Source organism: Drosophila albomicans, chromosome 3, assembly GCF_009650485.2.
Source record: "Drosophila albomicans strain 15112-1751.03 chromosome 3, ASM965048v2, whole genome shotgun sequence".
NCBI classification, from domain to species: Eukaryota; Metazoa; Arthropoda; class Insecta; order Diptera; family Drosophilidae; genus Drosophila; species Drosophila albomicans.
The window spans coordinates 4907980-4929394 of record NC_047629.2 but is presented as its reverse complement, the minus strand read 5'-3'; the positions used below and the strand labels follow the sequence as shown (position 1 = coordinate 4929394).

General features: G+C 39.2%; 1 protein-coding gene across 47 annotated transcripts in view; it reads left to right on the top strand.

Moving 5' to 3' along the window:
- Nucleotides 1-21415, top strand: part of LOC117571686 (dystonin) — an 87500-nt gene that overhangs the window by 29507 nt on the left and 36578 nt on the right. For 14 of the 47 annotated variants that reach the window (XM_034253944.2, XM_052004770.1, XM_034253967.2 and 11 more), the window contains exons 3-15: nucleotides 2023-2084; nucleotides 2336-2353; nucleotides 2441-2500; nucleotides 2834-2923; nucleotides 3003-3173; nucleotides 15101-15380; nucleotides 15436-16349; nucleotides 16411-16779; nucleotides 16880-16903; nucleotides 17052-17970; nucleotides 18319-18949; nucleotides 19094-19229; nucleotides 20309-20392. In XM_034253944.2, coding sequence (XP_034109835.1) covers nucleotides 2023-2084; nucleotides 2336-2353; nucleotides 2441-2500; nucleotides 2834-2923; nucleotides 3003-3173; nucleotides 15101-15380; nucleotides 15436-16349; nucleotides 16411-16779; nucleotides 16880-16903; nucleotides 17052-17970; nucleotides 18319-18949; nucleotides 19094-19229; nucleotides 20309-20392 — 3758 coding nt within the window. Of the gene's footprint in view, nucleotides 1-2022; nucleotides 2085-2335; nucleotides 2354-2440; nucleotides 2501-2833; nucleotides 2924-3002; nucleotides 3174-11799; nucleotides 11956-14160; nucleotides 14962-15100; nucleotides 15381-15435; nucleotides 16350-16410; nucleotides 16780-16879; nucleotides 16904-17051; nucleotides 17971-18318; nucleotides 18950-19093; nucleotides 19230-20308; nucleotides 20393-21415 lie in introns of those variants that run through there. The other 33 variants (XM_034253965.2, XM_034253960.2, XM_034253966.2 and 30 more) reach the window with 13 other exon arrangements.

Genomic DNA, 21415 nt, shown 5'->3' with positions numbered 1-21415 from the left:
CGTCGAAAGTTACCCAGCTTGTGAATAAAGATTAACATGCTCGTAATGATCCTGATGAAATGATATATAATATATTTATTTCTTTGACTTTGAAGATGCTTCCTTATAGTTGTTAATTAAATTCAAGTTATTTAATCCAATACGATCTCAAAAATACCGCTAAAGAGTTGAGTTATGTAAGTTAATTTGGTGTTCAATTTTGAATTAACATTCCACAAAGCAGGAAAGAAAAACAACGATATTAAACGAGATATGAAATTTGATATATTTGTATTATTCAAATAGGGTATCTATATATGTATCTATAGCATAATTTACATTGTAATGACAACATGAACACAAGTCATAATGGGGTTTTAGCTATTTATGAATGTGACGTGAGTTGTGTAATTGGTAAAATTTGATTTATGTATGAGATAAATAGAATTGTATATACGATAATATATTATTCTGTTGTCTTTGTAATCAGATCTACAAAGAGAAGGATTTAACGAGTATTTTTGTACACTTGTGTGTGAGTCATTCACACTTAAGTAGAATGTTGGCTTAGTCTGCAGTTGCTTTTAGTCAGCAAAATAATTATTAATACAAACACAAATGCAATTAATAGCTCAAAATAACTCGAATAAAACAAGTTAACAACCTTCACACACACACACACAAACACAGAAAAGAGTTTAAAGAGATTGAGAGAGTAAAAGGGAAGAGAAAATGAGAGAGAGAGCAGAGAGAGAGCGAGTCACTCCAGAATTCTCTCTCTAGAGTTTATATTTTTATACACTCATTTTTATCTACTTTTTATTTTGCATTTTTTGTTTTGCTTTTGAGCTTCTGCTTCTCCTTCTGCTTCACACGAAGTTTTACGGTTGCGTTTTATTTACACTGCACTACAATTTATCGGTTCGCTTAATCGCTTAACTTCGTTTACAACTGTTTTGTGTGTACATTTTGTACTCGACTCTTCATATCAGTCAATGGGCTCTGAACTTTGCTTTTTATACCCGATACCCATAGGGTAGAAGGGTATTATAACTTCGGTATTCGGTATTAGTCAGTATATTAATTTGGTATATTTTATATATACAAGTATATAACATTCGGTATATTTCAGTATTAGTCAGTATATTAATTTGGTATATTTTAAATACTATATCATTACAGCAAGTATATAACATTCGGTATATTTCAGTATTAGTCAGTATATTAATTTGGTATATTTTAAAAATAATACCGTACAGTTTTACTTTTACTAAAAATGAGTAGCGGGTATCTCACAGTCGAGTACACTCGACTGAAGCTTCTACACATGTTTTCTATTGGCTTAGAGCTTTGTTGTTTGCTAATCAATTATATTGAGACCCAAAGAAAGCAAGATAAGGCCTTTGCCTAGATCAAAATCGCATTTTCACATATAGTAAAATCTGATCGATAGTGCGCCTCTTTCGCCACTGTCCCTTTTTGGTCAACTCGATTCTTATTTATAGGCCAAAGTAAATCAAGGCAATGACTTATCAGATTGTTAGTCTTATCGGACTCGGACTATGAATAAAGTCAATGCCTGAGGCCCTGAGATTTATATAGAAACTTATCGCTATACTTGTAAGTATGTAGAGGGAACAAGTCGAGCTAATTACGAGACAAGTTAAATGAATTGTCAATTAAGTTGAAATGAATTGAATTGACTTTAAAATGTGTACAAAACAAGCTCATTAAAAGTTTAGGCCATAATTCATCGCCTACGCGATAAAAATATAGTTATAATAGCTAGATTTTCGATCATTTTTTTTTATTTACAGTAGGCGTATAAATTTTGCATAAATTATTGAGCAATTTTCGGTCGATGATGTCGTCAGCCTGCAGTTTAGATCATATCAAAATTTGTTGAATGATTTAAGAGAAATATTTTAATACTTGGCATGAGTTTTGTTGTTGCATGAACCAATCCTAACTGCTGACAAATTGGTATCACACAAGAGCTTTTTAATATTAATGCATAACCTTTCGCTTTTCATATTTTCACAGACGAACGCGATGCCATTCAAAAGAAGACTTTCACAAAATGGGTTAACAAACATCTTAAAAAGGTGAGTGCACGAAAGCAACAAAAAATGGAAATGAAAATGAAACCAAAGCAGAGAAAGAAAGAGATTTAGTTGAAAACATCATCAACATTGTCATCAATAATATTTCATCCTATTGAAGTGCATTTATTATGCAAAAATAGTTACATAAAGTTAGTCGATTAGGTATTGAGAGTATTCTTCTTTTGTAACCAAAAAAAAAACAACATTAAAACAGAGCTCAATCTTCTTTTCTATTTGTTTAATACAAGCAGCATTGGAAATATGCCAAGGTATTAGTTTGGGTTAATTCTCCAACTTACATGTACATTAATTTTCCTTTATTATCTTTACAAAAAAAAAATTCTACAAATTTACAGACTTACACAATGCTACACGTTTGTGTTACGACAAATGGTATACCCTGTTGTTCACAGTCTGTAAGTTCAGCTCAAGCATTCGACTGTATATAAATGTTGCTTATGAGAGATCGTTATACTTGGTTTTTATTTCTGTTAAAACGTTTTTATAGCTCTCTTTTTTTTCCTTTCGCAATAATATTGCATACTTTTTTTCGAGGCATTGTTAATACTAAAAATAATATTTTAAATATAGTTGCGTTGTCGTTGTTTTCTTTTTTTTTACCACTAAATTCACTCACCCACTAAAAAAAAAAACCCGCACATTTTTCCAACACCTGCATGTTTGTAGTTCCTCTATAACATTAACTATTTTCCAATATTAAATGCTTTCCGTTTCCCCTCTTCACTTAGGCCAATCGAAGAGTTGTCGATTTATTTGAGGATTTGCGCGATGGTCACAATTTGCTTTCACTCTTGGAGGTGCTATCTGGCGAACACCTGGTAAGTAGAGATGATTCACATGACTCTCCATCCAACGCAGCTTCGATTGAACAACGATTTCTTTTTGATTCTTTGACAGCCACGAGAGAAGGGAAAAATGCGTTTCCACATGCTGCAGAATGCACAAATGGCGCTGGACTTTCTGCGCTACAAAAAGATCAAATTGGTCAACATACGCGCCGAAGATATTGTGGATGGCAATCCCAAGCTAACGCTGGGCCTGATCTGGACAATTATATTGCATTTCCAGGTAAGTTTGCACTGTCGAATTTCCTTTACAAATGGAGAAAGTTTTAAGAAAATGTTAATTGAATTCCTGCTGCTTCTTCGAACCTGTTTATGCGTTGCATCATATGTTAGCTTACAATCGACTCTGTTGGATAACTGTGGGCAGCTCACCCGAATGTTGTTTCAAAGTCATCGGGCAGCGCCCACCATCAAATAATTGGGTGAACAGTTTGCTGCGCTCAAAGGTGACCCTCAAAATTGGCCGCCCAATTCGTGAGATCGTTAACAATTTGTGTGTGCTTTTGTTTTCATTTGGGCGTCTTGCGAGTTTTATATAGTTTTAAGCTTTTTGTTATAGTTTCAACATCGATTCATTGAGACAACTGCAACTGAGCTCGGCCCACACACAAAACTAGTGAGTTTTATGGTGTGTCACTCGATGTTGTTATTGTTTTTTTTTTTTTTTTGCTGCTGAGTTGTTTAAGCGATCTCTACTCCTACCCATCAGAGCAGTTGCTTTTTTTTGTTTATTTATTTATTTTTATTTTTATTTTTGTTGAACGGCTCTCTCAGATCTGTTGACTTATTTTGGCGAATGCGGCGCTGCCTTTTAAGGCATCAAGCTTGCCTTCTCTTCGCCACTAGCAAGCAAGCTTGTCGACGTTGTTGTTGTTGCCGTCGTCTTACCACCAGCGCTTCATTGTCTGACACACATAACCAAGTCCAAGTGGTTGCTGCTACAGTTTGTCAGCTCAATATTGTTGTTACTCTTGTTGTTGTTGTTGTCAGCAAGGCCGCCACAGATCAACCACTTGCTCGGGCCACCTACACAACACACAGTCACAATTGAATTGTGCGAATGAAGTGTAGTTGAACTTGTTCATTCAAACAGTTCATTCAAAACTAAAACTTAACTTGAAACAATACAATGAAGAAATATTTTAATTCAAGCTCATTCATAATTAGCTAAAATTAACATTAGATTTCTCTGAAATTCTTCTATAAAATAGAATTGAAGTTGCATATATTTGATTTGTATTTTTGGTTTCGGCTACTTAGTTTTATTAAAAGAAAAGTAAGGCAAAAGACATAATGTTCAAGTAATTCCGAAACGATATAGACGATTTAGTTTCACAGACTATAAAATATTGAGATACTATTTATTTGATAAAATTGTTCATCCTAGTTCAATTGTGAATTGCAGAGTTCATTAAAAAAATAAAACTTAACGATCAATGAAGATATTAAGAATGAGGACATATTCGAAGATTGTTTAAGCTCATTCATAATTAGCTAAAATTAAAATACACATAAAATGGATGCTTACTAATTCAATTTCTACTGAAATTCGAGTGACTCTTTCAGAAATTAAAAGTAGAGTCAGAATCAATAGCTTAACCCGTATGAAAATGAACTAAAACAAGTAAGAAAGCTATAGTCGAGTGTGATAGACTGTGAGATACCCGCTACCCATTGTCAATAAAAGCAAGACAATGCCGTATTGCTCTCAAAATTTACCGAATTAACATAGTTATAATAGTCTAACACTCAACGTTTAATGAGTATAAAAATAAATATATCCAAAAAGATTTAAATTTGTGAGCGTTAACAGATGTATGCAGATTTCAATTAAAATATTTTATATTAATGTATTTCCAACTGTATTCATTATTCCTGTGAATTTGTTTAGCTGTTTGTGAGCATACCCGTTTTTTTTTCTATGCCGCTTATCACAGCACAATTTCTGTTAAGTTATCGCAATGAATTGGAAATCACTTGGTGCTGTGGTGCTCTCAGTTTGCCAGCAATTCTGGCGCTTAGTCATCGTTTGAATGGACGGACGGATGGATGGATGGATCGGTCAATGGGCAACGTTGTTGTCGCACACACATTTCCGTCTCCGTCTCCAAGTCTGGCTTGAAGTCACAATAAGTGTGTCAACAAACAGAAATCAACAATGTCGATGCAATTTAAAACTCGGCTATTTCGTAATTTGTGACGGCGCATGCCGCATGTTGTCGTTGTTGTTGTTGTTGTCGTTGTCGTTGCAATTGCATTCAGAGGCTCAACTTGATCGATGGCGCGCATAAATGCTCAATGATGCTGCCAGTCTCAGTCTCAGTCTCAGCTTCAGCCTCAGTCGACGGCGGTGGCAGCAACATAGCAACCAGCAGCGACCATGAGGCACAAACAACAAGCAACAACTACACAAGCTTGCCTCAATGCGTCGTTGATTCAATTGAGGCAAAGCGAATTGTAAATCACTTGGCAAATGTGAAACTCAATCGCGCGTCATTTACTGTTTTGTGTTATTTATTATTTCTTTCTGTCTCCATCGCGATCGCGATCGCCATCCTCATGCCCCTCTCCCTCCTCCTCTTCTCCATCAACGTCTTGACAATTGGCTGATTCCAAGGATTTATGCATATTGCGGCTACAGTTGCGGGTGTCGCGACTCGGTTGCTTTTATTTTCTGATGTCATACATTATTTTTGTGGCCAATGCAAATTTGTGACCGCGACATAAAAGGATATTTGTGATGGCATCACTCAAAATAATTGAATCTAGTGATAAACCAACTATGCAATTGCAAAGAATTGTTGTGCATTTTGGAATAGCTTAAATCAGAATATTTTATTTAAGATCAAAGACACCAACAGAATATTTTATTTACGATCAAAGATACCAACAGGTGTGCTAATTCAAGACTTAATAGAATTGACTTAATAGAATTATAAGTTTAATGTCTTGTACTGTATTTTATCAAGATTCTTTGAAGATATTCAATTTTCCCAATAACACTAAGGATGAGAAGTAGATATTTAAGTTCTGAAAACTTCTGCTGTTTTGTAGTAACATTCTTTTTTAGGTATACAATTCAGTTTGTTAAATTTCCAAACAAAGTTTTAACATGCAATGAAAAGTAGCTAATCAATTGTATACATTTAAATTTGTTTAAACTTCCAAACTAAATGTAGATTCTGAAAGTCTTCGGCTGTAATTTCTTAAGATTCTATTTAGTTTGTTTAATTTACAAACAAAACTTAAACTCAAAATGATAATACATAGCTAAACAAATGCCAAAATTCTTGTGCTGTATATTATTTATATAATTTACAGATATCAAATTTAGTTAGTTGAAATTCCATACAAAGCTTAAACAAACAATGAAAAGTAGCTAATACAAATGCTAAAAGTCTGCTGCTGTATATTATTTAAATTCTTTTTTTTTTAAGTATAAACTTTAGTTGTTGCAACTTTTAAGCAAACTCTTAATTTTTCACCTAAGCTGTTCAACTGCTTTGCATAAATCTAAAAAAGTTCGCAAATCTCGTTTGTTTGGATTCCATCTCAATTATGACATAAGAGTTATTTATACAACAATATATACATGACAATCGCTTTGTGTGCATTTAATTCAATTAAAAAGCGCATTTTGTGGGTCAATGTGCAAAATATTAAATTGCGTTGAATCGATCAGAGTCAAATCCAATAAATTACAAGCAATTTGCCAGTAGCCCCAGAGGCACTTTGTAACGCTGCTTAGCTATAATTAAGTTATAAATTGTTCCATACAACTAATCTCAGTGATCTCTGAAACACCCACTCGACTGACTGAGATTGCACAAAATCGGAGGGGGAAACACAGTTGACTCCATTGAATATCCAAGTCTGAGCGTCGAGTTGTGTTCTGACAGTTTGACTTCGCCTTGACTTTTAGTGTTCGCTCACTTCCGACAGCTGGAAATACTTTAAGTTGTTGTTAAGCTGCGCGCTCAATTGTTTAATTTAAGCAAGAAAAACACAAAATTAATATTATAATTTATGACTGAAGCTGAGAGTTGGCGACTAAAATATGCTCTACAACACTTCTCTTAACAATTTAATAATTCTGAAATGCTCACAAGACGAAAGAGACAAAATTAAATAATTTGTAAACTGTCAAATTTATCATTAAACATTTTGCAGGGTATATGGTAGAATCGTGATTGCCAACCATTCAAAAATATTGTTAGAAATCTGTGTCGAATTACGCTGACAAACGTTTTCATTATAAGCTGCGGCTAATTTTGCATCAATTTGCTCATTATTCACTGCTCGTTTTGGTCAGTTGGCTTGCTCAGGTGTATTCGACAGCAATACAGATGCGGCAGCTATATTTGGGCAGATTACCATAACAAAATAAAGAGAAGAAAAATACAAAGAAGAAACAAAGCTCAGATAACATTTAGCTAAGGCGCCCAGGCGTTAAAAGTGAGCTGAAAGAAAGTATCTGTGAAATGCACATACACAAATCACATACACAGATAGATGGATAGATTTATGTATGTAGATATCATTCTCACGTCATCGGTTGAAATTGAAATCCATTTGGAATTTTGATTTATTATAACTCGTCGCGTTTTCTGTTACAATAAAGTCAATGACAACTGTTCGCCGCAGCCTTCAAGTCAGGTGGAACAGAAACAATGAGACAACAAAAAGTATACAAAAGGCAAATGAAAATAAAACTGAAAAGCCTGAAAAAGAAGAGTTATATGTGCCCTGTTCATGACATCAGCACAGTTCTTAAAGGTAGAGGCTGACCCGCCTCGTTTAAAATCTATATCACGTAGCTCAACAGCGAAACGAAAGACTTCAACGCAAGCAACGAACTTGCTAGTTTTGATCTGAACTTCGACGAACGAAAAATGCACTTATTTGTCCAAATTATGTTATTAATGGCATTTGTGTGGGATGCTTAACTCAGCATCGAATCTGAAAATCAAACTCAATATCTATAGATAGATATATAAATAACTGATAAACATAGTCATAATATTTCGAATCTTTCGCTGTTCATTAATAAATCGAATGCCAGCTTTTGCACAAATATGGTGCGAATGCCTGCAAACTGGTTGGTGGTACATTCGTTTATTCGATCATTCGATCATTCGATCATTTCATTAACTCATTCACTAGACAGCAAGGCGCAACCACGCAAAACATTCCGCATTTTCGTATGCAAATGCCAAATCTATCCATATATGTAAGACATCAAGAGATCACTGCGATCGAGTGATCAAGTACTTATTTACACGCCACGCCGCCCGAACGTGTTTCAATTCACATATAATTAATATGAATGGAATATATACACAGTATTGTATTGTACGAGTATTGTATTGTATGAATAGAGTCCGAGTCCGAGTTCGACATTCGTATAAACAGTTCAAGTACGTAACCGAGATTACAACAAGACGACTGACAAATAGATAGACAATACCGGTCTCTCCTCTGTTCTAAGTAAACAATTTTTAAGATTTATATATAATTAGTGATGAGCCCACACGTTCTCTTACGACCGTCGACGAGCTGACGACAGTAAAAGCAGCCTGGAATGCTGCCCATTTGGTGTGTTTAATGACGTGCCCACATTCGACTCGAAACTCGCATAACTCGACTTGAATAATGCAAATACTGATCATCGACCAGCTGGTTTTATCGCTGTTTTTAACTGCTTGCTAAGTATACTCGTATTGAGCTATCTATTCCTTTGGGTCAAAAACCTTCAAACTAACATTTAAGGAAGCCCTAAGTGTGCTTCTATTGTAATAACTAATCATCATGATTCAATTTCCCCTTTCTTCTGCTGTGGCGCGCACTAAGTAAACGATAATCACAACAGATTTGTTTCGTATCAATTACAATTGGGGGTAGACAAGTGTTTAGGATTGTAATTGTGATGTGTCTAATTGCATTTGCAAATCACATTGATCGCTACCGTTGGACGCACTTTTCCTGCTTTGCTTTGGTTGGTGGTTGCATTGTTGTTTACCCACCACAAACAACGGGTTTCAAGTGCAAACACGATGCTCAAATTACCACAAATTATATAGATAATGCACAATTTGTTTACACGCTTGCATCACATTAGTATTAATAAGTTTGTCAGCCTGGTTAAGTCGACTTGACCCCTTTCTTTTCCCCTTCCCCGTCCATTCAATGCTGTCAACTCTCCGTTGCCTCTTCTCCGCGCAGTGGCTAATTAGATTTGCAATTCTATTGGTTGCAAATAGCAGTAGAGCAATGGAGTCACACACTGTGCAAAAATGGGGGAGTAGTTCATATCACAATGGCATTAAACATCTGTTCAATTTATAAATTCCCAATTCTATTTATAATATAGTTGCGATCGGATAAAAATTGTAGAAGTTATTTAAGAAATGCTTTTTTTTAGCCTTGGCTGGCAATCTTGTGTGGTACTATATCGATATACCAAATATATACGTTGGTATATTTCGGTATTTTTTCGGTATATTCATTTAGTATATTTTTAGAGTATGGTTTTATTGAAATTGTGTCGATGCTAAGCATGTTTACCTATTTTACATTTATTTGAAAATAAGTAAAAAATAGAATGCAAAAGCATGCATTATTTTTTGGCAGTGTACCGAATGAAACGTCAAAAGTATTTATTAGCTAAAGGTATTTATGAACGTACCTCAACTCATGTTGCAGTACTTCCACATTTGCTTAGTATATGACTGGTAAATAAAATGATTAATATGCATACAGTAAACATGTTGTGTTGTGTCTCTAGGCGACAACAGTTACTGTCTTTTAGCCATGTAGGGCAAGCACTGGCTGCTCGGATAGAATATTACATGTTAATTACCTCATGATATGGCCACACAAATGTCACTCCCCCATTACAAATTGTATGAAAGAACATTACTATAATCAGGTGTGTTACAGCATTTTCCGCCTCGTATTGTGAGTGCAACATTTATAGGGATTTCAACACCCACAACACAGCAACAATTACACTTTCTATAACCATGTTGGGAACTGATTGTGTTGCCAATTTGGATCGAAAAGTGATTTGCATATGCCTTGAATGCATTTAAATTACATTTTAAAACACTTTTAAGAAGTGACATTTAACATTTCAAGCTCAGATTTACGAGTATAATACGGTTGCATAACACAGAACAGGAATTTGAGGTTTTAAACAGAGAAAAATGTTCTCGTTTTGCTGTTTAATGTATTTCGGTAATATGTCATTATCCAATAAAAATAAACATTAGACAATTTTAATGCTCATTAAGTTGGCCACTCAATTTATCAGAATTTTAAAAACAAGGCATAACAAATGAGCATCTCAATTATTTGATAGCCTTTCTATTATAAATTATGTTGTTTTTCTGTTTCATTCCATTCGATTCCCAGCACTTTTCATTCGCTTGTGTAGATCTGTTTCTTCCCTCTATCTTCATCTTGGTGTCTTCTCTTTTGGGGTCAGTTCATAGATTGGCTTGGCCTGAGCCAATCTTCAGCAGCTTTGTAATGAGTTTGTCGTGATGTGCTATGAGCTTTAAAATTCAAATTGCTGTGCTTAATTTAGCTTGGGGTTTGGGTGAATTTCGATGTCCAAGGAGATGGCAAAAAAGATATGGATAAATGTCGGAGAGTCATGTTGTTAGTTGTCGCTTCCAGATGGCTTCCGATTACAGCCAACTTGACCCACTGTGCGACGAGTCTCGCTCTCTCTCTCTCTCTTTCTTTCGCGATTCATATTATAACTTGTTGTTCTATCTGGTTTGCGTTTGAGTTAGTCTTTTTGGCATTCTTATTGTTATTATGACCATTCTATGGCTTTGGCTTTTCGGTTTGTTGTCTATTTCTGGTAACAAAGTACTTCTAAGACCGACTACCTGCCTGACGCGATGACGCAGCTCTGCTTGAGGTGAAGAGAAGCCAATAACCACCGCAGAAAACATGGCAAATCTCAGCTACCACAACGAATGACAACAACAACAATGATAACTTTGAAGTTGAAGCGCCATATTATGTAATGCTGTTTGCGTGCATACCCTGGAAATGCATACAAAGGGTATTTTTATGTGAACTAAACTTGAAGTGATTTTCCGGGTTGTGCCTTCTAATTTCAGTGGCGTTAAATCCGTCAGAACATCTTTTACACCCTGCTTCTTAACCAAAAAGTTAATCGGATTACAGGGTATTCCGTTTGCTCTTGTAACCTTCATTTTGCGTGTGTCTCTGTTGTTGTTCTGCGTTGGCAGTAGTTGTACTTGTTGTGCTTTTCTTGCGTTTACTGCGTTGGCGTAGGCGTTGGTTGCCACGGCTACGACACTCACACACACGCACACACATGTTAACACACACACCTGCAAGTGGTGTTGTTTGCTATAAACCTGTAAACACACATGTACATACGTCATATGGCATGTAGGAGCTTAGAGCCCGAAATCAGCAATCCATAACGGGGTTGCCCGCTGGCAGCGACGCAAGCAGCGACGCCGCGACACACACACACACACAGTCACATACACATACGCACAGCTGTTGTCAGCACGATCGCAATTTCAATTCCAAAATATATGTTTTCGAGCTGTGCTTTTGGAACACGCCAACGCCAGGCATATTAGTATGTTCCAATTCCATTCCATTCCGTTTCGTTTTAGTTTCTTTTGCTATTGCTGCTGCTGGTTGTTGTTCTCGCTATTCTCGCCAAACAGACGCCGACTGCGACGCTAAGCGACGCGGCGTCGACGTAACAACACCTGGCCTGTTGTGTGCCAACACTTTGAGCGTTTTAACTTGGCCCGACCGCGTTTAGTCGTTGTCGAATCGCCGCACACATTTGTTGTCAGTGCCCCGTCGCCGCATGTATCTCTAAGATACGCATATGTAAATGTATCTGCAATTCGTCGCATCTTCGTAATCCGTAACTGTATCTGTAACTAGAGTCAGGAGTGTATTAACACTTTAAAGCTCTATTGTCGCGTGCGTCGCTTAACGTAAGAAAAACGCTGCACAATTCGTTTTTTCGCGCTAAAAGTGAAATGTGAAATGAAAGACATAAACAACGAACTCTTTTTTTTTTTGCCAATGATGTCACTGCAAATTGAAACCAGACGAAGGCAACGCAACGATCAAGATTCTTTAGTTTTCAATTTCCATTTCAATTTGAGATTTATATCTCCAACCCACTTCAGTTATGTGCTCCAGCTTCCATCGCATCAATGAGCTATTAATGCGCTTGCAATCGTTAAATTTGATTTATTAAATGCCGCCTTATATCAATTGATTTCAATCTCAAAAAGCGCAGTTGTTGTTGCTGTTGCAATTGAACTCAATTTGGTTTCAATTAATTTTTTATGACGAGTTCATTTAAACGACTCTCGAGTGCTGTCTGTAAAGTGTTTGCTTGTTTGCCCAACAAATGCAATAAAATGAGTCTGTAAATTTGTTGTTCCCTCTTTTGTGTTGCCATTCCGTACACTGCAAATTGTTTTAGAACTTTAATTGAGTTTTTAAAATTTACTATTAACTCATCAAAATTAAAAACTTTGCAGTTTTTCTCACAGTGTAGCAAAATTTGCTTTAGTCTCTGTTGGGTTCTGGTTCAGCGCTTGCTTCAAAACAAAACCAAAAAAAGAAAACCCTACAAAATATATTGTGGAAAATGTACAATAATATTTGGCATGTCACAATTACTTTTCCCCTCTTTGCTTATTTTTGCATTATTAAGTATAATTTATGCTTGAAAACTCAGTAAAAAGAAATCTCGAAACAATGCAAATTGGGCAAACAAATTTATCTATGAACAGCTCTTAGAGCTGTCGTTGACATCGAACAGTAGCCAGCCACCGAAATAGGAAACAAGCAGAACAGCCAGATGCTGTTGCTGTTGCTGTGGCTGTCGCTGTTGATGCTTGCTACAAAGCCATTCAAAATGTCAAGCCATTAACGCCTTTTAGTGTCGCCTCCGCAGACACTTAAAGCCAAGACTTTTGTTTTAAGCTCTTGCTGCTGTTGTTGTTGTTGCTGTTGCTTCAGTAATGTTGCAATTAGCATTTGTTGTTATTGTGGTTATGGTTGTGTGGCGGCTGTGTGGAGGATCTGGTGACGGTCATGTCACGCATCTGGTGCTGCTGCGCAGGCGTCACCTTTCAATGATACCATATGCTCTTCGAGTGGGCGCACATTTTGGCCATGCCCGCTTTCAGACCACTTTACTTGACTCGTTGTTGTTGTTATTATAACTACTTGTTGTGTCGTGGTTGAACTTGACGTTACGAAAATAAAATTTGCAAGTGCTGCGAGCAGCTGTCTTGTTAATCCACTAAAAATGTGATGAAAACATCTAATAAATAATTTGTGGTGTACTATAAACAATGCAATGCACTTGAAATAACAATGTGCATAAAGCAATCTCCATTCTACGCATTCTAAACATTGCGCATTTTCTGGAACGGCCCTCAACAGTGTTCCATTCCGCAATGTTCTCATGCAAAAAATTAGTTGGAGCTAATTACTGTTGTTGTTTTGGTTTGAGCCCCATGGCGATGATGGGCCATGCACATGAACTTTTAGTTATGGTTGTTTGTTTCTTTTGCCTCAAAACAACAACAACAACAACAATAAAAACAGAAACGTGAAGAAAAGTATTCAAAGCATTTAATTTTGCGTGACGAATTCTAGATACACTTCCTCAATCATTTCGCAGTTTATATCCGAGAAGAGAAACTTGCAAATAATATATTTTTAGCATTGGCAATGAATTCTAGTTCGTGGCTATCCATGTTGGATAATTCCAATTCATGATAAATTGCTTTTTAAAATTGAGCTTTCTTATAAGATGAGGGTATTAGGTGCCCGCAAAGACGGCTGGACAGTTAGGCTGGTTGGTTGAATGGATAATTATGTGTACGTACAACACATAAATAATTCGCTCATCATCCGCAACAACAAGAGGAGCGACCATAACAATGGGGTCCCCCTCGGTGGGTGCCGCTCTCTGTGATGGTTCGTTCAGTGTCTAGGGCAAACAGAACAAGACATCCGGTGTTGTGTGGATGCCCAAGCCGGGCACCGGTGTTTGGGGCTTGAAGTAGGAGCCGGCTTTTGACTTAATTAAACATAAATTGCGGTGCCGGCAAACTCGAATTGTCTGCGAGCACGAAACAATTAAATCATTTTGAAATCACGCACAAAAATAGCAAACTTACAAATCGCAGAAGAGAGATAGAGAGAGAGGGAGCAAAAGAACAGAAAACAACGAAACGAACAACGAAACGAAAAACAAAGTGAAAACGAAACGAAATACCAAACAACACATTCGATAACGACTACGATTGCGAAACTTATCGATCAAAGCTGGCTTCCATACAGCAGCAACTATGCACTCCAGCTCCCAGTCGACACTGAAGCGCACCCAGCAGCTTGTGCGTCAGACAAATGGTGGCCAACCGTATGTCAGCAGCGGGAGCGAGGTGGTGCACACCTCCCGCGGCCCGGCGATAACGACCAACATCGATGACTCTAGTCTGCGCTATCGGCACGAAACGAAACGAGAACGAACCGTTGAGGCTGTCATCACGGACTATCCGGGCGTGCCACCGCACGGTAGCGTTCCACACGAGCGCACTAACTTTGAGCGCACTGTAACGTTCCAGGATGCAATTGATGGCAGACGGCCATCGGATAGCAGTCGCGCTTTGGTGCCCTCGAGCGGTGTTCCGGCTACGTCGAGTAGCTATCATCAGGTGACGCGCAATAAGCGCATCTCCACCGAGGTGCTTGGCTCGAGTGTGGAAAGCACAAAGACCTCGCAGCGGGCACCGAACGGGCATCGACGTGTGACCACGCATATTGTGCGCAAGGTGACCACGCTGAGTCGTGCCGAGGAGAATCAGCAGCCGGCTGAGGATCTGCTGCCACCAGCGAAGATGATACGCAGCTCCGAGCTGGAGTATCGACGCGCTTTGCCGGCCATTGAGTCGAGCACGCAGCGCAGAGAGGTAAAATTGTGAAGAGGGAGGGAGGAATTGATAGACTGACCCATAACCCTTAAGTTGCTTGCTCCATTTGTTTCCATTTCAATATGTATTTTACCTGTAAAAGTGGTTTTAATAATTCATATCGCATTTGCATTCATAGATCTCCGATATTGTTGTGGGCAAAGAGGACAACGTATCTGCTCGCGAGGCTCTGCTGCGCTGGGCACGCCGATCGACCGCTCGCTATCCGGGCGTGCGCGTCAATGATTTTACATCATCGTGGCGAGATGGTTTGGCCTTCTCGGCCTTGGTGCATCGCAACCGACCCGACTTGCTTGACTGGCGAAAGGCAAGGAACGATCGGCCACGCGATCGCCTCGAGACGGCATTCCATATTGTGGAGAAGGAGTACGGTGTTACACGTCTATTGGATCCCGAGGGTGAGTTCAAAACTAGCATTCAATTGAGAGATGCTTTAATTGTTTGTATTGACAGATGTGGACACCAATGAGCCGGATGAGAAATCCCTGATCACGTACATTTCATCGCTGTACGATGTATTCCCGGAGCCACCATCAATTCATCCGTTGTTCGACATGGAGTCACAACGTCGCGTTCATGAATATCGCGATTTGGCACAACAGTTCATCTATTGGTGTCGCGAGAAGACCGCTTATCTGCAGGAACGTTCGTTCCCGCCTACGCTGATCGAGATGAAGCGTCTGCTGAGCGATCTGCAGCGTTTCCGCAGTGAGGAAGTTAGCGCACGCAAACGCGAAAAGTCCAAGCTTATTCAGATCTACAAGGAGCTGGAGCGTTACTTCGAAACCGTGGGTGAAGTTGATGTGGAGGCTGATCTGCGACCAGATGCCATTGAGAAGGCCTGGTACCGCATGAATACCGCACTGCAGGATCGTGAGGTCATACTCCAGCAGGAGATCGAGCGATTGGAACGCTTGCAGCGTCTGGCCGATAAGGTACAGCGTGAGATTAAGCATGTCGATCATAAGCTTACCGATCTGGAGAACCGCATCAGCGAGGAGGGACGTCGCATTGAGCGTCTGCATCCGGTAGATGCCAAGAGCATTGTGGAGGCACTTGAGACGGAGATCAGGCATCTGGAGGAGCCCATACAGGACATGAACCAGGACTGCCATGTACTCAACGAGGGACGCTATCCCCATGTTAGCGAACTGCACAAGAAGGTCAACAAATTGCATCAACGCTGGGCTCAACTGCGCACCAATTTCCATACGAACCTGGTACAGAAACTGTCCGGTTTAAAGTTCCCCGTCCATGAGACGACCGTAACGCGTCAGACGCGCATGGTTGTCGAATCCCGACAGATTGATACCAATCCCCACTTCCGTGATCTGCAGGAGCACATCGAATGGTGCCAGAATAAATTGGTAAGTTGAAATTAATGTGAATGAAACTAAAACGTATTAAAAACATAAACTATGCTTGCAGAAACAATTGCTTGCCGCGGACTATGGCAGTGATCTGCCATCGGTCAAGGAGGAACTCGATCGTCAACAGCACGAGCACAAGATCATCGATCAGTTCCATTCTAAAATACTCAACGATGAACGTCAACAGACCAAGTTCTCTGGCGATGAACTGAATCTGTATCAACAGCGTCTCAATCAACTGCAAAAGGTCTATGCCGAGTTGCTTAGCACCTCGACAAAGCGTCTATCCGATCTGGACTCGCTGCAGCACTTCCTTAAGCATGCCTCCGACGAACTTCAGTGGCTGAACGAGAAGGAACAGGTGGAAATCACACGTGACTGGGCGGACAAACAACTCGATCTGCCCTCCGTGCACAGATACTACGAGGTAAGTTTCAAGACTTTCATTTTCTCAAATATCGCAGATATTCTGAGATCTTAGTGCTAGTTTTCATATACATATGTGTTGTGCTTTATCTTATTCCAAGCGTGCATTTGGTAATGGCGACGAGGTAAGATTGGTTACAAAAGATTTCCCCTTCCTTATGAAGGAAGGGGAAAATATCTTTCAAAATAAAACATCCCACCAAGTGCACTGTCCACTTACCAAGTGATTAAAAGATTCAACTAACTCTTCTTTCTTATGTAATCCCTGTCTAGAACCTTATGTCCGAGCTGGAGAAGCGTGAGATGCACTTTGCCACCATTTTGGATCGCGGAGAAGCTCTGCTCAATCAACAGCATCCTGCATCGAAGTGCATTGAGGCCCATCTGACAGCATTGCAACAGCAATGGGCCTGGCTTTTGCAGCTGACCCTCTGCCTGGAGGTGCACCTGAAACATGCCACCGAATACCATCAGTTCTTTGCCGAAATCAAGGATGCCGAGCAGTGGCTAACCAAACGCGATGAAATACTCAACAGCAAGTACTCGCAGTCCGACTTCGGTTTGGATCAAGGCGAGGCTTTGTTGCGTGGCATGCAGGATCTGCGGGAGGAGCTGAATGGTTTCGGTGAAACCGTCGCAACATTGCAGCGTCGTGCTCAGACAATTGTGCCGTTGAATAAGCGACGTCAGCCGGTGAATCGACAGGGTCCAGTGCAGGCGATTTGTGCCTACAAGCAGCAAGGTCAGCTGCAGATTGAGAAGGGCGAAACGGTCACCTTGCTGGACAATTCGGGACGTGTGAAGTGGCGTGTGCGCACCTCAAAGGGTCAGGAAGGATCCATACCCGGCGCCTGTTTGTTACTGCCACCCCCCGACCAGGAGGCTATCGATGCTGCTGAGCGACTTAAGCGATTGTTTGATCGCTCCGTTGCATTGTGGCAGAAAAAGCATCTGCGTCTGCGTCAGAACATGATCTTTGCCACGATCCGTGTGGTCAAGGGCTGGGACTTTGATCAGTTCCTGGCCATGGGACCCGAACAGCGTACGGCCATCAGGCGTGCTCTGAACGACGATGCGGATAAATTGCTCAGCGAGGGCGATCCAAATGATCCGCAGTTGCGACGATTGCGCCGTGAAATGGACGAGGTCAATCGATTGTTCGATGAGTTTGAGAAGCGCGCCCGAGCCGAAGGTGAGTGTGTGGGCGGGAACAACAACAAAGTGGGCGTGGGTGGTGGCGCGGGCGTTGATTTGGTCGCGATTCAATTGGCGGCGTTTCGCCAGCTGTCAGTACTGCGTTAAAGTAAAGGCCAATTAAGCAGTAGCTTTTAATTGAATTGAATTTAATAGTCTTTTGAGTTGCTCCGAGCAGACCAGGAAGATGAACTTAGTCTCTAGTCTAAATTCAAACGCGACACAAGTTAAACAGCACTGACGCAAAATGAAGAAATTATTCGCGGGTGCCAAAGCGCGCGGTATTGTGTAACTCCCTCAAACTATGACAAACTAACCCATAAACTTTTTTCCAATCAATTTACAGAGGAGAGCAAACAGGCAAGTCGCATTTTCACCGAGGAATGCATTGCGATCAAGAGCAAACTGGAGGATATGGCCAGAGAGTTGGATCAGATCATATTGGCACCATTGCCACGTGATCTGGACTCCCTGGAGCACGTGCTCGAGATCCATGCCGATTACGAGCGACGTCTGCAGTTGCTCGAACCCGAGCTTAAGCATTTGCAAGAGACCTTCCGTACGATTGCGCTGAAGACGCCAGTGCTAAAGAAATCGCTGGATAATCTGATGGAGCTGTGGAAGGAACTCAATACGCAAAGCGGACTGCACAAGGATCGCTTGAAGTTGCTGGAAGCCTCATTGGCTGGCCTCGAGGACAACGAGCATGTCATCTCCGAGCTAGAGAACGAATTGGCCAAGCATCAGGATCTGCCCTCAACAGCCGAGGGACTCCAGCATGTGTTCAAGCAGTTGACTCACATGCAGGACATCATCACACAGCAACAGCCGCAGATGGACAAGATGAATGATGCAGCCGATCAGTTGGGACGTATGGGCGTGCCCACCAAGGTGCTAGGCGATCTCAAGCGTCTGCACTCGAACGTGGAGCGTCTAAATACGCGCTGGAGTGCGGTCTGCAATCAATTGGGCGAAAGGTAGGCATATTATGGATATGGTTACGGATGTGGATATGTACACCTGTTTTAGATGTACGCATCATTAAATTCCACATTCCACACTTAAACAGATCAATTCTGTGTTGTGTATTTAATAACGTTATTCACACCAACCATTTGTAGAATGCGCTCATGCGAGACGGCAATTGGCCTGATGAAGAATCTCCAATCAAGCGTGCAAGTCGAGGAATCATGGGTGGATGGCACTACGGAACGTCTATCGGCCATGCCAACAGCGACTTCAGCTTACGAATTAGACGTGAGTAGTGTGCACATTGCTAATATTCATAGTTTTATTATCGTTGATTTGATTTATTATCATTTGATTTATCATTTCTATGATCAGTTCCTTGATATTATAGTATACTATATCCAATATAGAGGTTTATTTCCACCCCTTATAAATTCTATTGAGCGCAAATTTCAGACCCAATTTAAAGCAAACACAAAGTATATATACATATATATATACATAAGTTATCTTATCCGATGTGTACAGTAAAATCGAAAGCGTAGTACTTGTGCTCTCGTCTCCACCGTCCCCTTGTCCCACTCTGCTGCCCAATGTAGTTGCTATAGTAAACAATTTTCTTTGTTTTTGTATGGGTCAAAAAACTCTGGTGTCGGACATGTTTTAAATGTCTTTAATGTGTGCAAAATTATTAAATAAATTAGTTCAATTGTTAACTGTCCTCTGTCCCCCTCAACTGTCCTGTAACGTCCGTAGTTCTTGTTTAATATCAAAACGCAAACGTAGAAAATTGCCAGTTGCCTGGCAAAAACACACAAAACACATTCCTGTATATATATCGATATATACATATATACATTTGCGATCTTTTGGATCGTCCACAAACACCTCCCACCTACACACCTGTAAATGTGAACACATTTGTGCATATGTCCCAGTATCTTATAATTTATTATTATATTATTAATTTATGTTCTCGTAGTTTTGAATTTCCTAGTTCCCTAAGCTGCACCTACATCATATATACATATATATATTCAACTGTCATCGATATCACCATCATCATTCGTAGAATTTTTTGTATTTGTAGTTGACAACTAATTGTATATGTATTTTTGTCTAATTTCTTGTATTTTCACCCCACCACCAAACAATGAAATATTTCACAAAATTATCAACAAATCACACACTATAAAAACAAACAATAAAAACACGAAACACGATCACGAAAACAAAAATCCAATCAATCAATTTAAAATAAAATCTTAAAAAAAAAAACCAAAACAAAATGAAAAACAAATCAAAATATATTGTCCATAAAATCGCTACCAAATTCCCCTCGCAAAAAAAAAATATAATGCAAACAGAAACTGCTCGGAGCTGCTATCGAACGAAAACCAAAAATCGAAAATGTCAACGTGGCTGGAGGACGACTCATTCGCGAAGCTAAGGTAAAAATTCGTATGCCTGTTTTAAGAATGGATGTACTTAATATGCGCTCGGCATAGGACAGAGTCTTTAGTGTTAGCAATTCATGGAATAGAACTTATTGAAAGGTATAAAAAAGGCATTTATTGTGAAATTAGGATAAAAGATTTTTTAATTTGTCAATTCAATACGTATTTATAATTTGCATACCAAATTTAAGAGAAATTTAATTAAGATTTGAACTTTTACAGTACAAAATTAAGAAAAAATACAAAATTAATATGGTACATACATATAAGAATATTAAGGTTAGTCTGTTGTCATACCCGAAAATACTAAAATGCTAGTGTATTTAGTATATTTAATATGAGATCACTTTATTATTTAATAGCACTGGATCATAAAGTACAGGACTCTGATATTGTTATCTAAGATTAGTTCGGAGCTAAAGAACCTTAGTCCGTGTCGAGCGATAGACTTCTCTTCGTATGTGTGTGCGTGTGATTGTGAATCTTTTCGATTAATGGTCGACGAGATGCTGAGAGCATCACGTCTTCTACTCTTTCTCGCTGTCTCTACACTCTGAAAGTCTTACTATCCCTACACCTAAACACAATATTTAATGCTTTTTACAACAATAACTTCGAAATTGTGGTTTAATTTCGGAGGTGACTTTATGTTGAGCTGAAGATTTATGAGTAGTAGTTTAAAACTTTTTGGGTACAAGGTGCGTCAATAACACAGCAACCAAAACCAAAACTGACAACCAACAAAATATTGATCAACACAACAACAACAACTTACACTAGAACAAACAACCACTCAACCAAACAACCAACCAACCAACAAAAGCAATTAAAAAGCAATTGTAATCAGCGTAATTTCTCGTATTGATTAATCAATGAAATAAAAAGCACTAAATATCTACCAACAACAACAACAACAAACACAAAAACATTATCGAAAGATATCTACCCCCTCTTAAATTTGTTTAACACAACAAATACTAACATTTAACCGAAATTAACCCAACAAACCTCAACGTG